The sequence below is a fragment of the Polypterus senegalus genome, chromosome 18, assembly GCF_016835505.1.
Source record: "Polypterus senegalus isolate Bchr_013 chromosome 18, ASM1683550v1, whole genome shotgun sequence".
In the NCBI taxonomy this organism is placed as follows: domain Eukaryota; kingdom Metazoa; phylum Chordata; class Cladistia; order Polypteriformes; family Polypteridae; genus Polypterus; species Polypterus senegalus.
This window is the reverse complement of record NC_053171.1, coordinates 65,310,643-65,323,417: the sequence shown is the minus strand read 5'-3', so window position 1 is coordinate 65,323,417 and position 12,775 is coordinate 65,310,643. Positions and strand designations below refer to the sequence as shown.

The window sequence follows — 12,775 nt, the reverse complement described above, 5'->3', positions numbered from 1 at the left end:
ATATAATTAGTAAAACTCTGACATGTACGAAATAGGCATTTGCAATAAAGATTACATTTTATCTCTCTAACATCAGTAAGGTCTCACACTTCAGGTATCAGCATTGCTAAGTTTAGAGGAAGCAATTTCCACCAGTTTTTTAATTTATTCAGTGCCTTACAGAATAACCCCAAATGCCTTACATAAATTGGAATTTGAATTTGACAGGCAGTGTATAGGGTAGTGGCCAAGGCATTTGGACATTAACCCACAAGGCCACTTTGTGATCCTGATCACGTCACTCCTCTGCTGTTTGGTCCAACTGTGGCTCATGTTAACCACTGCAGTACCCCATGGTCTTGTAAGTCACCTTGGGTACAAGCATCTGCCAAATCCCCAGTAATAATAGTAATAGCTTAAGCACTGCAAGACCTAGCTCTGAATGATCCTTGTGTTCCGGGTGCCAGGGCTGCATTCTTCATTGACCATGCTGATAGCGGCAGCATTTTCTTGTGAAACAAAATACTGTTTTCTTCCGTGGCAGTTTGCAGCTGGCATGCTGTACTCACTTTATGGAAACTTTAAAATGATCGAGTTTCTCTTTTTTCCGTAAACACGCAGCCACATTGATTTGAGGGTGGCAGTAATAGCTTCCATTTACAAAATTAAAACTCCAGCAGCCAGACAGCAAAACATGTGAATGCACTTTGGTAGCAAATTAGAAGCAGTGTTGTGTTCAGCCCAGCAGGAGATCAACCGTGACCTGTGGTTTTAACACACATGTTTCCTTATAAAAATGCTTGCAAAAATAGACTGAATTTACTATTTCAGGCTATTGAAAAATATCTGCCCAGTGACAGTTGTGCAAAGGAGCTAACAACAGAATTTTGTATAAAAAAATAAATCGGTACAACTATTTGGCTGGTTGGCACCTCTAAAATCAATGTCACATTATACAACTTTTAGTTGTAGAGTATGTCTGACTTACAGACTGCAGTTGCTGTTTTGTCACCGGACTGTGTCAGTTTACATGACTGCAAATCACTGGGCATGTCAAATTTACCAACTACATGATAATTTTCCAACATAGTTGTGTTCTTCCCTTTTTGTGGCAGCCATAACGTCTTGCATGGGAAAACCGATGATGCACAAAGGGTTAATGGGTATGGCAGGTTCAGCGCCAATCTCTGTCATTGTTTTTCTTTTTGATTTTGTTGTGGTACGTAAAACACAAGGCATCAGACAGTCAAGCTTCTCTTGTCTATGTGAATTTCAAAACACATGCATTCCTTACTCCTTATTCCTCATCGCTACATTTTAGGCATTGTACTTTCAGGTGAGCATATATTGGTTGTTTGCTGTCTTGCACACTCAGCTGTCCCTACAAATAAAGATCATCATTTTGTTGAAGCGAGCTGCGGACTAGTGAGTCTCTAGGCATGTCAAATTATACGACTGACTTTGGCTGCATTATGCCACTGACTGCCTCCAACTCACTAAGATTATGTAAATAAAGGAATGACTGTAAATTACTGGAAAAGTCATCTAAGGTGACAGGACCTTAAGTGGAAGTGAGTGCCCTCCGTACAACTGCTGAACCATTCAGGTTGGGTTTCTGTCTGATCCTTTTAAGATCAGCAACAACCACCACAACGCTATGTTGAATTTAGGTGGAATTAGAAAACAAAGAGAAGAGCGGAAACACTGCAGCTCAATACAACACATTTGATCCTATCAAGGCCAAGACAGAAGTGCATGTCCTCTGTGTGAACAGGTTTTAAAAAGGAACACTTCATGTTTTCCTGATTATGTGTTCATTTTAATGTATTTTAAAGATAGTAAGACATTGAATCTTGAAGTGCCAGCAAGTGTAGTTAACCTTTTAGCATAAACTTATGCATACCATGTTAGGAAATGAAAAATGCAATGCTGACACCCTGCAGCTGAAGAATACTTAATGTGTAATGGTACATGTTTCATTCTACAAAACAGTGAATATTCTTGCAGGGGGACTAGTTTAAATGAGGGAGACCCCACAATTTTGAGTGATACTCTGGTCTCCCCACATTCCCAGGTTTTATAGTATCACAAGTATAAGTTTGTCTCTGCTCAAGATTTCATTCAGGGTGGTGCCCACACATGATCTTGATGGTTCCCTGAAAGTCAGTAAGTGGTCCAGGAAATGCATTTTTATAACTAGGGGGCTCCGCTCCCTGCTCGCTTCACTCGCCCACGCCCGGGTTTGGTTAACTGGATATACAATTTAAAGATATTGTTATTTTCATGGGAATTGTTACATATACATTATTTTTTACATTTACTGTAAAATTTTAGTAAGAACAATATTAGGAATTAACTTGTCTTCAAGATTGAATTTTGATTCCATGTTTGGACTTACATCGTGACAACGCAACATATAAATGCCTGTAAGTAAATATATTGTTTCTTTCTCTCTAATAAATACAACCCCAATTCCAATGAAGTTGGGACGTTGTGTAAAACGTAAATAAAAACAGAATACAATGATTTGCAAATCCTTTTCAACCTATACTCAATTGAATACACTACAAAGACAAGATATTGAATGTTCAAACTGATAAACTTTATTGTTCTTTTGCAAATCTTCACTCATTTTGAATTTGATGACTGCAACACATTCCAATAAAGCTGGGACAGGGGCGTGTTTACCACTGTGTTATATCACCTTTCCTTTTCACAAGACTCAATAAGCGTTTGGGAACTGAGGACACTAATTGTTGAAGCTGTGTAGGTGGAATTCTTTCCCATTCTTGCTTGATGTACAACTTCAGTTGCTCAACAGTCCGGGGTCTCCGTTGTCGTATTTTGCGCTTCATAATGCGCCACACATTTTCAATGGGAGCCAGGTCTGGACTGCAGGCAGGCCAGTCTAGTACCCGGACTCTTCTACTACGAAGCCACGCTGTTGTAAAACATGCAGAATGTGGCTTCGCATTGTCCTGCTGAAATAAGCAGGGACGTCCCTGAAAAAGACGTTGCTTGGATGGCAACATATTTTGCTCCAAAACCTGTATGTACCTTTCAGCATTAATGGTGCCTTCACAGATGTGCAAGTCACCCATGCCATGGGCACTAACACACACCCATACCATCACAGATGCTGGCTTTTGACTTTGCGCTGATAACAATCCGGATGGTCCTTTTCCTCTTTGGCCCGGAGGACACGACGTCCATGATTTCCAAAAACAATTTGAAATGTGGACTTGTCAGACCACTTTGCGTGGTAGAGTTTTAACTTGCACTTGTAGATATAGCGACGAACTGTGTTAACTGACAATGGTTTTCTGAAGTATTCCTGAGCCTACGAGGTAATATCCTTTACAGAATGATGTCAGCTTTTAATGCAGTGCCGCCTGAGGGATCGAAGGTCAAAGGCATCCAGTGTTGGTATTCGGCCTTGCTGCTTACGTGCAGAAATTTCTCCAGATTCTCTGAATCTTTTGATGATATTATGGACAGTAGATGATGATATCCCTAGATTCCTTGCAATTATATGTTGAGAAACGTTGTTCTTAAACTGCTGGACTATTTGCCCACGCAGTTGTTCACAAAGTGGTGAACCTCACCCCATCCTTGCTTGTGACTGACTGAGCCTTTTGGGGATGCTCCTTTTATACCCAATCATGACAAACACCTGTTTCAAATTAACCTGTTCACTTGTGGAATGTTCAAAACAGCTGTTTTTTGAACATTCCTCAGCTTTCCCAGTTTTTTGCTGCCCCTGTCCCAGCTTTTTCGGAACGTGTTGCAGGTATCAAATTCAAAATGAGTGAAGATTTGCAAAACAACAATAAAATTTATCATTTTGAACATTAGATATCTTGTCTTCGTAGTGTATTCAATTGAATATAGGTTGAAAAGGATATGCAAATCATTGTATTCTGTTTTTATTTACGCTTTACACAATGTCCCAACTTCATTGGAATTGGGGTTGTAAAACGACTTTTTCAAATGTTTGTCCATGCTCTTTCTTCTTTGCTTAGTCATTGACGTGTCATCTAGAACATATAAAACTATTGTCCTGATAAAATTTATAAGAGCAGAGAATGCAGGAAGTGTGTCTGCCAAAAGCATTCACACGACTAAGAGCTGACAGCACAAGAACTGTGTCTGACAAAAGCATTCACACGACTGAGGTTAGATGACCATGGTCTTATTTGAAAATGGTTGTAATGCGTGACTTGAAAGAATCTAATGGCTAACGTCACCATCTCTGTTAAAAGTGTCCTTCTCACGAGACTTCATACCACGCCAACATTTTTGGAATCTTTTCATTTTCGCTGGCAACATGAATTAGACGATCTTCAAGTGTCCAACTTAAAGTTTAAATCCGAACAATACAGTATATTCAATCTCTTTTCGCTGTTCCATTATTTCACCAAGTAATAATTTCCATTTGTTCGCGCTAATGCGATCTTTAATATCCTTTTTTTGAGACTTTAAAATTTTTGTACTTCCATTATCTCTAATCTGCTCTGCATGTGTACTGCGTCAACATTTTTGGAATCTTTTAATTCTCGTGGAAATGCCACTTCATTGGGAAGAAACTACTTTTTTTCCCTGATGGCAACACAAATTAGACGATCTACAAGTCTCCAACTTAAAGATTACATCAGAACAATATATTCAATCTCTTTTCGCTGTTCCGTTATTTTACCAAGTAATAATTTCCGTTTGTTTGCGCTAATGTGATCTTTACTATCCTTTTTTGTGCAAATGTCACAATTTGGTTTTGTTCTCGATTCTTTATGCTCATTTAGAGATTTAATGGTTCTATCTTGGACTTGAATCAGGGGTTTTTGAGGGCAAGTATTCCATTCCTGATGTTATTTTTCTAATGGTTTAGGTGTTTTTTGTGATGTCATGGACATCATTTTAGGTCCTTTGATTACTACCATTGTGAGTTATTGTCATTAAGTCTGCTGCCTTTCTTTTTAGAGGCTTGAGTGACCTGTTTGTAATCTGGGCAGGGGGTTTCTGTCCTTATCTGATCTGTGGTTGCCAAAAAACCTTGGATAATATTCCTCTTGCATGTTTTGTTAGGTTTAGACCTTTTTGCTTGTTCCTTGACTATGAATTTTGTGTCACACTTTGGCTTTGGTTGCTATTTTTTGATTTCCCGGCTGTGACTCTTTTTTGCTGTCTTTATGCCGATCTCCTGGTTTTACTCAACAGTTTACCTGTCATCTCACTGTCTGGACAGCAAAATGCTAGGGTTATGAAACATGGAAGGAGAAGGCAGGGGAATTGAAAAAAAAAAAGTGTGGAGAATTTTACAAGAAACAAAAAAATCTGAACACCACAAAAGCCTTGCTGGAGCTGGGTTTTTTCTCAGAGGTAATGATGAAAAGTGTAGAGATGATGCCAATACTGTGATGCTTACAGTGTTTGTGATTGGAATTCCAGGATGCTAGCCACGTCCTCTTCCCTGTTCTGATGTAAGAGTCCAAAAGCACAAGAGAACCCCAAAAAATGCTCTCTTTCAAAAATAGTCATTTGGGGGGATTTGCCACCAGACCCTGGCTAAATATAAGAGCAAATACATGATCTTTATAAAATTATAAAGTAATATAGGCAGTTCCTAAGGCAACCAAGTCCAAATATAGAATCCAAAGAATGGTCAGAAAACAGAGCAGAAGAGGTCAGGAATCCAGACAAATCACAAAAACACAGCAGAACAGAAGAAAGAACACTCACCAGCTCCGTAGTGTATTCAAAATGAACCGCCAGGAACTGTTGGAGAGCCTTGCCTTTATTGGGCTAAGGGCAGTCCTTGGCGGTGATGGGTAGCTATCCCCACCTCCTGGGGAACAACTCACAAAACACATGGCACATAACATAGAGAATAAAGCAGATAAATAACAATAGTAACATTAGCATAAATGAATGACACAAAAAATGAAGAAAAAGGACATAGAACAAATAATTGAACCAAAGCTGGATAGGAATCCAGGCTGAAACATAACAGTTCCCAGTTAGTATTTTTGTTTTGGTGGCATTTCCTGTACCTGTCAAAATAGGAAGGTGAACTTGTCAGACTCTACTGATTTCCACTCTTCACTGTACCCCCCTATGTTGTCTCCTAATGGTCTTGCAGGTTCCTGCACATCTTTCTTCCCTGTCCAGTTTTCACTGCTTTCACTAAAGTGATTTGGGCAGAATGTGCTCTGCTTCTGTGCCACAAACCAGCCTGTCCTGTAGAATCGTGTTTACCTCTCAGAAGGAAATGTAAGGAAATTCAATTAGAAATGAAATCGAAAGGCTGTACTTCAGCAAATCATGTTGAGCAATACTGAATTGGATCATGAGAGCACAGACGTAACTCTGTACATGTGACAGTTTTAACCCTATGAGATGTCAGAAATAAGTGTAGGTCCATACCGTGAAATCTGTAACTCAGGCAACTAAAACAAAATGTAAGACAAAAGATGAAGTTTTAAATCAGAAGCAAAATATCAAAAACTGAAAGTTCTATGAAAATAGCAAAGCAGCAAGATTTTTCAGGGTTATCCAACAATCTAGGATGGTGCAGACATTTACATGCCAGCTTTTATATCATTGCACTGGTGACACAACAACCCAGCCACAACCCTAGCAACACATCTTGACAATGAAATGGCAGTGCCTCTAAAAAAGAACACAAACAATGACATCACAAAAAAAGTCATTAAGTTTTAACTATGGTAAATATCCATATGGCCCTGCAGCAGTGAAAGTTTTTAAAATAAAAGGCTAGTGGGTGTGGATATGCGCTGCTGTGAAACTTTGCAGCCATGGGGTAGTCAGTGGTGAGACTAGTCAACTGCTTGTTAATGTCCAGGCATGATCAGCTCTGCTGTTCCCCACTGACACTCTACGGGTCATTAAAGCAAAGCACCTGCACCCACAAGAGCATAAAAGGAACCCAAGCAGATTAGGGAAATAGCTGATAAAGAAAGAAGGGAGAAGGCTCAAAGATGAGAGTTTTGTAGATAAGAAAGGGCAATTACACTCAGGTGAGCAAGCCTATGCAGTGGGCAGGAGGCTTGGTGGTCGGGAGCTGGCCCCTTGGTGAGCGAAACAAATGATCCTCTTGTGATAGGGTCACTCCTGCTGAGCATCCAGGGAGCAGGAGTGGCTGAAGGGCTTTGGGAGGTTGTTCTGTTGTTGTCAGGGACAAGGAGGTAGGATGATAAAGCAGGACTTGGGCATCCCAGCAGTGACTGACTGAGGTGGATGCAAGCCAGTTTTAAAGGTTGACTGCGTTTGTTGGTGTGTTGGCAACCCCAGCATCACAATCTATCAGAGGGAATTTGAAACACCAGGACTGGAATCTTCATACATAAAACCCCCTCAGACCTCCACATAAAGTAAAGTGAATTATACCATCAAGGGGAATTATTGTAAATTCTTACTAGTTAGCAGGAGCATGAAGGGGCTGACAGAAGGAGCCATCGATTGGCCAGTAAATTAAAAGAAATGACCACTCTGAGGGAATGCCATGAATCTTATTAATGCATTTGACAAATGCCTTAGGCCAGGTGTGTCGATAATGATATCCTTGAGTGAGCACAGCAGGAAATATGTCATAGGTGTTGTGGACTGATATTACACTCTGTTGAATTCATTTCATTTACATGACAATTCCACCTTAGATTTAAGTGCTAGACTAATGGTCCATGATTTTTTTATTGTGAATTGGGACAGCTAGTAAAAAATAACAATAAAACTGTAAAGTCCAAAAAACAAAATACCGGAAAAGCAAAAGTAAAACCAAATCTGGCAATGCTGAAAACCTAATAACAAAATTATGTTGCTAGGCAGATTACCAGAAGTAACCACAACTACTTGTTTGAGCCTTCATGGTCTGCATATAGGAGAGGCCAGGTAGGTGTGGGGATACCCACAAGCTCCTGGTCATCTGCCTGAATGGCAAAAAGACAGGAAAAAAATATTTTGAGTACCGAGATCAAGAGATGACAGATAAATAACAAAGTCTATCAAGACCAAGAGATGAGAGGAAAATGACAAAGTCTAAAACAAGTAAGGGTCTAAGATGGAAGAGATAACAAGAGCTCAATAACCAAATCTTAATATCTAGAAGACAAAGTTCCAAAGTAACATGCAAAGGTCTGCCTTCTTCAAAATTTGTTTCATTTTAAATGCTGCAGTCAAGTAATTTGAAAACGTGAACACCTCTAGTAGTGCACCACCATATACAAATGCTCTGCCTGCAAAAGGCAGTTCCTAAGGCAACCAAGTCCAAATATAGAATCCAAAGAATGGTCAGAAAACAGAGCAGAAGAGGTCAGGAATCCAGAAAAATCACAAAAACACAGCAGAACAGAAGAAAGAACACTGACCAGCTCCATAGTGTATTCAAAATGAACTGCCAGGAACTGTTGGACGGCCTTGCCTTTATTGGGCTAAGGGCAGTCCTTGGCGGTGATGGGTAGCTCCCACCTCCTGGGGAACAACTCACAAAACACATGGCACATAACATAGAGAATAAAGCAGATAAATAACAAAAGTAACATTAGCATAAATGAATGACACAAAAAATGAAGAAAAAGGACATAGAACAAATTACTGAACCAATGCTGGATAGGAATCAAGGCTGAAACATAACAGTTCCCAGTTAGTATTTTTGTTTTGGTGGCATTTCCTGTACCTGTCAAAATAGGAAGGTGAACTTGTCAGACTGTACTGATTTACACTCTTCACTGTACCCCCTATGTTGTCTCCTAATGGTCTAGGGATTCCTCTAGTAGGGCACCACCATCTTAAATAGTGGTGGTTAGATGCTGCCTGTCCGGCCATGTAGCAGCAACATAGCTCTGATTTCAACAACACTATGGATGCCTCCATAGAAAACACTAGATTGTGATGCTGATCCCTTTACAAATTTAAGTACTGTACTAAAAAGTAAACAAATAAACATTAAAAATATTCATAACACAAATAAATAAAGCAAAAAAACATGTACTGAAACATAAAATTAGAACATTATAGAGCTGGTTAAGTTTCATACATTTAGCCTATGAAGATGATAGTACGACTTGGGCTGTGTTCATAACGCAGCTTAAAGTGACGTGATTCTGATTTTTGGCTTATAAGCAATGCTTTTTGTTTGTTTGATTGTTCAAATTAATTTTGCAAGTGAACCAAATTCAATAGGAGTGTGTGTGGATGTCTAAAATGAGTGTGTTGCACAAATACAAAACAAATCTAAACAAACTTGTCAAACCGATGTGAGTTAACAGGCAGCAAGCTGTCTTCTTCATATATTTTCTGTGCAGAATGTCTGCACATTTGTCAGCACACAATGAGAAGGCATTCTGCTTTTAAATAACAGAGATGGGTTTTGGGAAACCGAACAGGAGATAAGATGTGGTCAAAACGTACAGAAATATTAAAAAATGGGAGCTTGTACGTACAGCAACCAAGGCTGAGATGTGAGACAGAAATTAAAAGTTGAAAAATTCAAACACAAGATTGTTACAGACAGAATGTAAAGGTTGTATAAGTAAACAAAATTAGGGATTATCCGCAAACTCAGATATAGGAGTGCTGAAAGGGTGATCTTTCAACATGTGGTAAATTAGTGTAGGTGTCATGACCAGTGCCTGAAATGGAGATACATACAGTAGGTGCCGGAACTCTGTGCTTAAAACTGATTTCTTAATAGTGCCGGTAAAGGGTCTAACTTGGAATTTCATGAGCTGAGATTTATATCAGGTTATAGACGCCTACATATATTAACCTTGGATTGACACGCAAGGTGGCGGGGTGTTGGAGTATTGAGCGCAAACATATTTGTACATTTAATCAGAGATTAGGGACAGATTGGTTAATGGTGTTACAAAAGGCATGGGTATACTGTAAGGCTGGAGTCTGTTCTGCAGAAATAAAGAATACAATCCCAGGGAGCAAGCGCCCCTTGCTGCAGACAACTCCGTACCAGCACATTATGGCCCACTTCAAGCCCTGATTCTGTTTTTGGTATTGACCTTTTGCTTTTAAATCTTTTGACTCTTTGTTTTGCCTTTGGTTGCTGTGCTTTTGACATCCCAATATTCAACGCCTTTCTGTCCTTTGGCTCTGTCTCTTCTTCTGGTTACTTAATTAAAACCGAACATGCTACCAGAAAAGAGCAAACAGCAGGTAATGTACATTTTCAGGCATCTTTGATTCAATCGTTCAAAAGCATGTCTCATTGAAGTTGAATATGTCTAAATCCAGTTCAGCACCTGACACAAAGGTGGTCTCAATTCACTTTGAAAAGTTCATTTGAGCTTTGTTTGCTGCTCACACTTACCTAAAAAGATTGAATCTGGGTCACAAGTGAAATTAAGGGAGCTAAGCTGCAGTAGCTTTTCAGCTGCACAGAGGAAAACTTTGCCTGTTGTGTCTGTGTATGTGAGACAATTCAGCTCTCGAAATGGGCAGTCAGCAGAATGCAGAAGGACTACAGAGACCATGGCCAGAGCATGAATGAGGGGCACCAGTAGCTTTGAACTAAATCTGGGGGGGTGTGATAGGTATGGATTGTCCATGACGAATTCCATAATTAATGACAGGGTTACGCATAAATGTCAAGGAAACATAACTAAAACCTTTATAAAAACAACAGTATGCCTTTGTAGTGCTTCATGGGGGTTATAACTGCACTTTTATCTTCAGGCAAGTCAGAAGTCTCTGCCTTTTTAGAAATTCTGGTGTTAGTTTGTTATAGTATTTATTTATTTAAATGTATTTGCTGAGCTTCGTTAAAAAGCTAATTTTTTATCTTGCAACAAATAAAGTGCTATTAATCAGTCTATAAATGTATCATATTATCTTGGGTCAGCGGTCACTAATGCTATACCCCCTTTTATGTTTAGGTTTGTGTGGACTGCAGTTCTGATTGAGTGCCTTTAACCTTGAATGTCTTTATTTCTCTTCTGTCACACAATCCCAATTTTCATGGAATACCATTTGTGCTAAAATAAAATAAATCAAATGGAAACTAAGAAATATATAATCAGATGCAAAAGTCCAGGGAGAAATAAATGAGTCCATAAAATAAAGTCATTGAATTATTATGAAGTAAAAAGTTATCATTGTATTATTCTTACAGATTTTATTTCAAAATAGCCATATTATTAAACACAGTTTTTATTTCACAACACGACTTTTCCGAGTGACTCGTTTAATGCTCCTGCCGTTTATTTCAGTTTGCCTGTTTTCATGATGGTTTTGTCACTCGTCACTCTAGACCAATGGCTAACACCTGTTCCTGCGGGTCAGTGATTTGCTGTTGATTCCTTTTTTTGCCTGATTGTAGATGGTGGACTACCAAATATCTTTAGTGCTACTTTTCTCACAGTCAAACTGACAAAACATCAAGGTAGTAAGAGTTGTGATAGTTAGTTTTGCAGATGAAATAAGCAGAGATCTCTAATTTAATGTATCATAACTATACCAAGAAATGGTGCATTTACTAAACGGTAGTAAGCTGCATATTAAATTTACAGATTCTTACTGAGTGCATTTACAAGCACTTTAATAACTCAAGTATTCAAGGAAACACAGTTAAAAAATGCCATATATTGTTTATCCTTATTCTGGTTAAAGAAACTGGGATATTGGTCACAGAAAAAGCTTGTAGATTTCTCTGTGAGTAACCAGGATATATTGCCATGTACACTATTAACCAGGTCGCAGTTAAGGATTTAGTAGTCCACACATGTCTGCCACACTCTGTTAGCCTGCGCGTTCCTTTACTTTGCACACCAGTCCAGCAGCCATAGGTAAAAAATGTTGAATGTGACCAGAAGCCATGGGTAGAAAACAGTGGAAGTGTTATACAAACATATATTTGCTCAGGTGATCGCATTATTCTTTCTCACGGTCTAAGTATTTCAGAAATTGCTAAATTTATGTTGATAAGCTGAACATACAGTGCTAAGCTCAGCAACACAATCTCGGGAGGCACAGGCTCCATGCTTGTTTTCAGATTTATGGCTGGCCATTCATTACAATTTCTAGTATTTTGCCAAACTATAAGTGAACTTCTGTGAGTAAATGGAGGTTTCTGCCTTAGCCAGGTTAGTCATCTTATACTGATTTTGTTTGTGCACCTAAACGAATTTGCTGCTTACGATAAACACCTGTTAAAAGAGGTCATCCTTCAGTATGTCACCTGGAATTTCCAGCCTTGGGCATTCAGTATTAATTGGGTCCTCTGTGACATCTTCATGGGTGCCTTATATATATATATACATGGTGCTCAGCCAGTCCAGTAAACTACTAAAGACTTGTTCATCAATTTTGAAGGGCACTAATCTGTCTGAGCATTTCCAAAGTCTGGTCAGTTCATCTCAAAACATGATTGTGTGTTAAATGATCATAGTCTGTTCAACCTAACCACCCTGACTTTTAACTGTCTCTGTGTGTTCACCAGATGGAACACAGGCAGCACTAAAGTTCTTCAGCAGCCTCTCACTTACAATTAGGGAAAAGTAATCGAAAGCAAAAGTAGGAACAGGTTCGGCTGGGTAGGCTTGGTCTTGACTGACAATTGATGAAACCATCACACAAAGAGGCATTTCGAAATAAACAGTGCAAGCATTAAAAGGTTCCGTCAGGAAAGTCACATTGTGAAATAAAAACAGTCCTTAAAAATTAAGCCACTTTGGAATACTTCATTTTGGAATAAAACCTATAATAATATTAAAATGATTACACTTTATTTCAGAATAATTAGAGGATTTTTATTGTGCGTGTGTTTTTTTTT

The 12,775-nt window shown here is 38.9% G+C and overlaps 1 protein-coding gene across 5 annotated transcripts in view; it reads right to left on the bottom strand.

Annotated features, from left to right (window-relative positions):
- acp7 (acid phosphatase 7, tartrate resistant (putative)) overlaps window positions 1–12,775 on the bottom strand; it is a 147,702-nt gene that overhangs the window by 132,017 nt on the left and 2,910 nt on the right. Inside the window, exon 1 of one of the 5 annotated variants that reach the window (XM_039742062.1) lies at window positions 10,316–10,830. The exons of 2 other annotated variants lie outside the window; for them this stretch is intronic. In XM_039742062.1, the coding sequence (XP_039597996.1) occupies window positions 10,316–10,565 (250 nt within the window). In that variant the 5' untranslated portion in view covers window positions 10,566–10,830. Of the gene's footprint in view, window positions 1–10,315; window positions 10,831–12,775 lie in introns of those variants that run through there. 2 more of the 5 variants (XM_039742067.1, XM_039742063.1) reach the window with 2 other exon arrangements.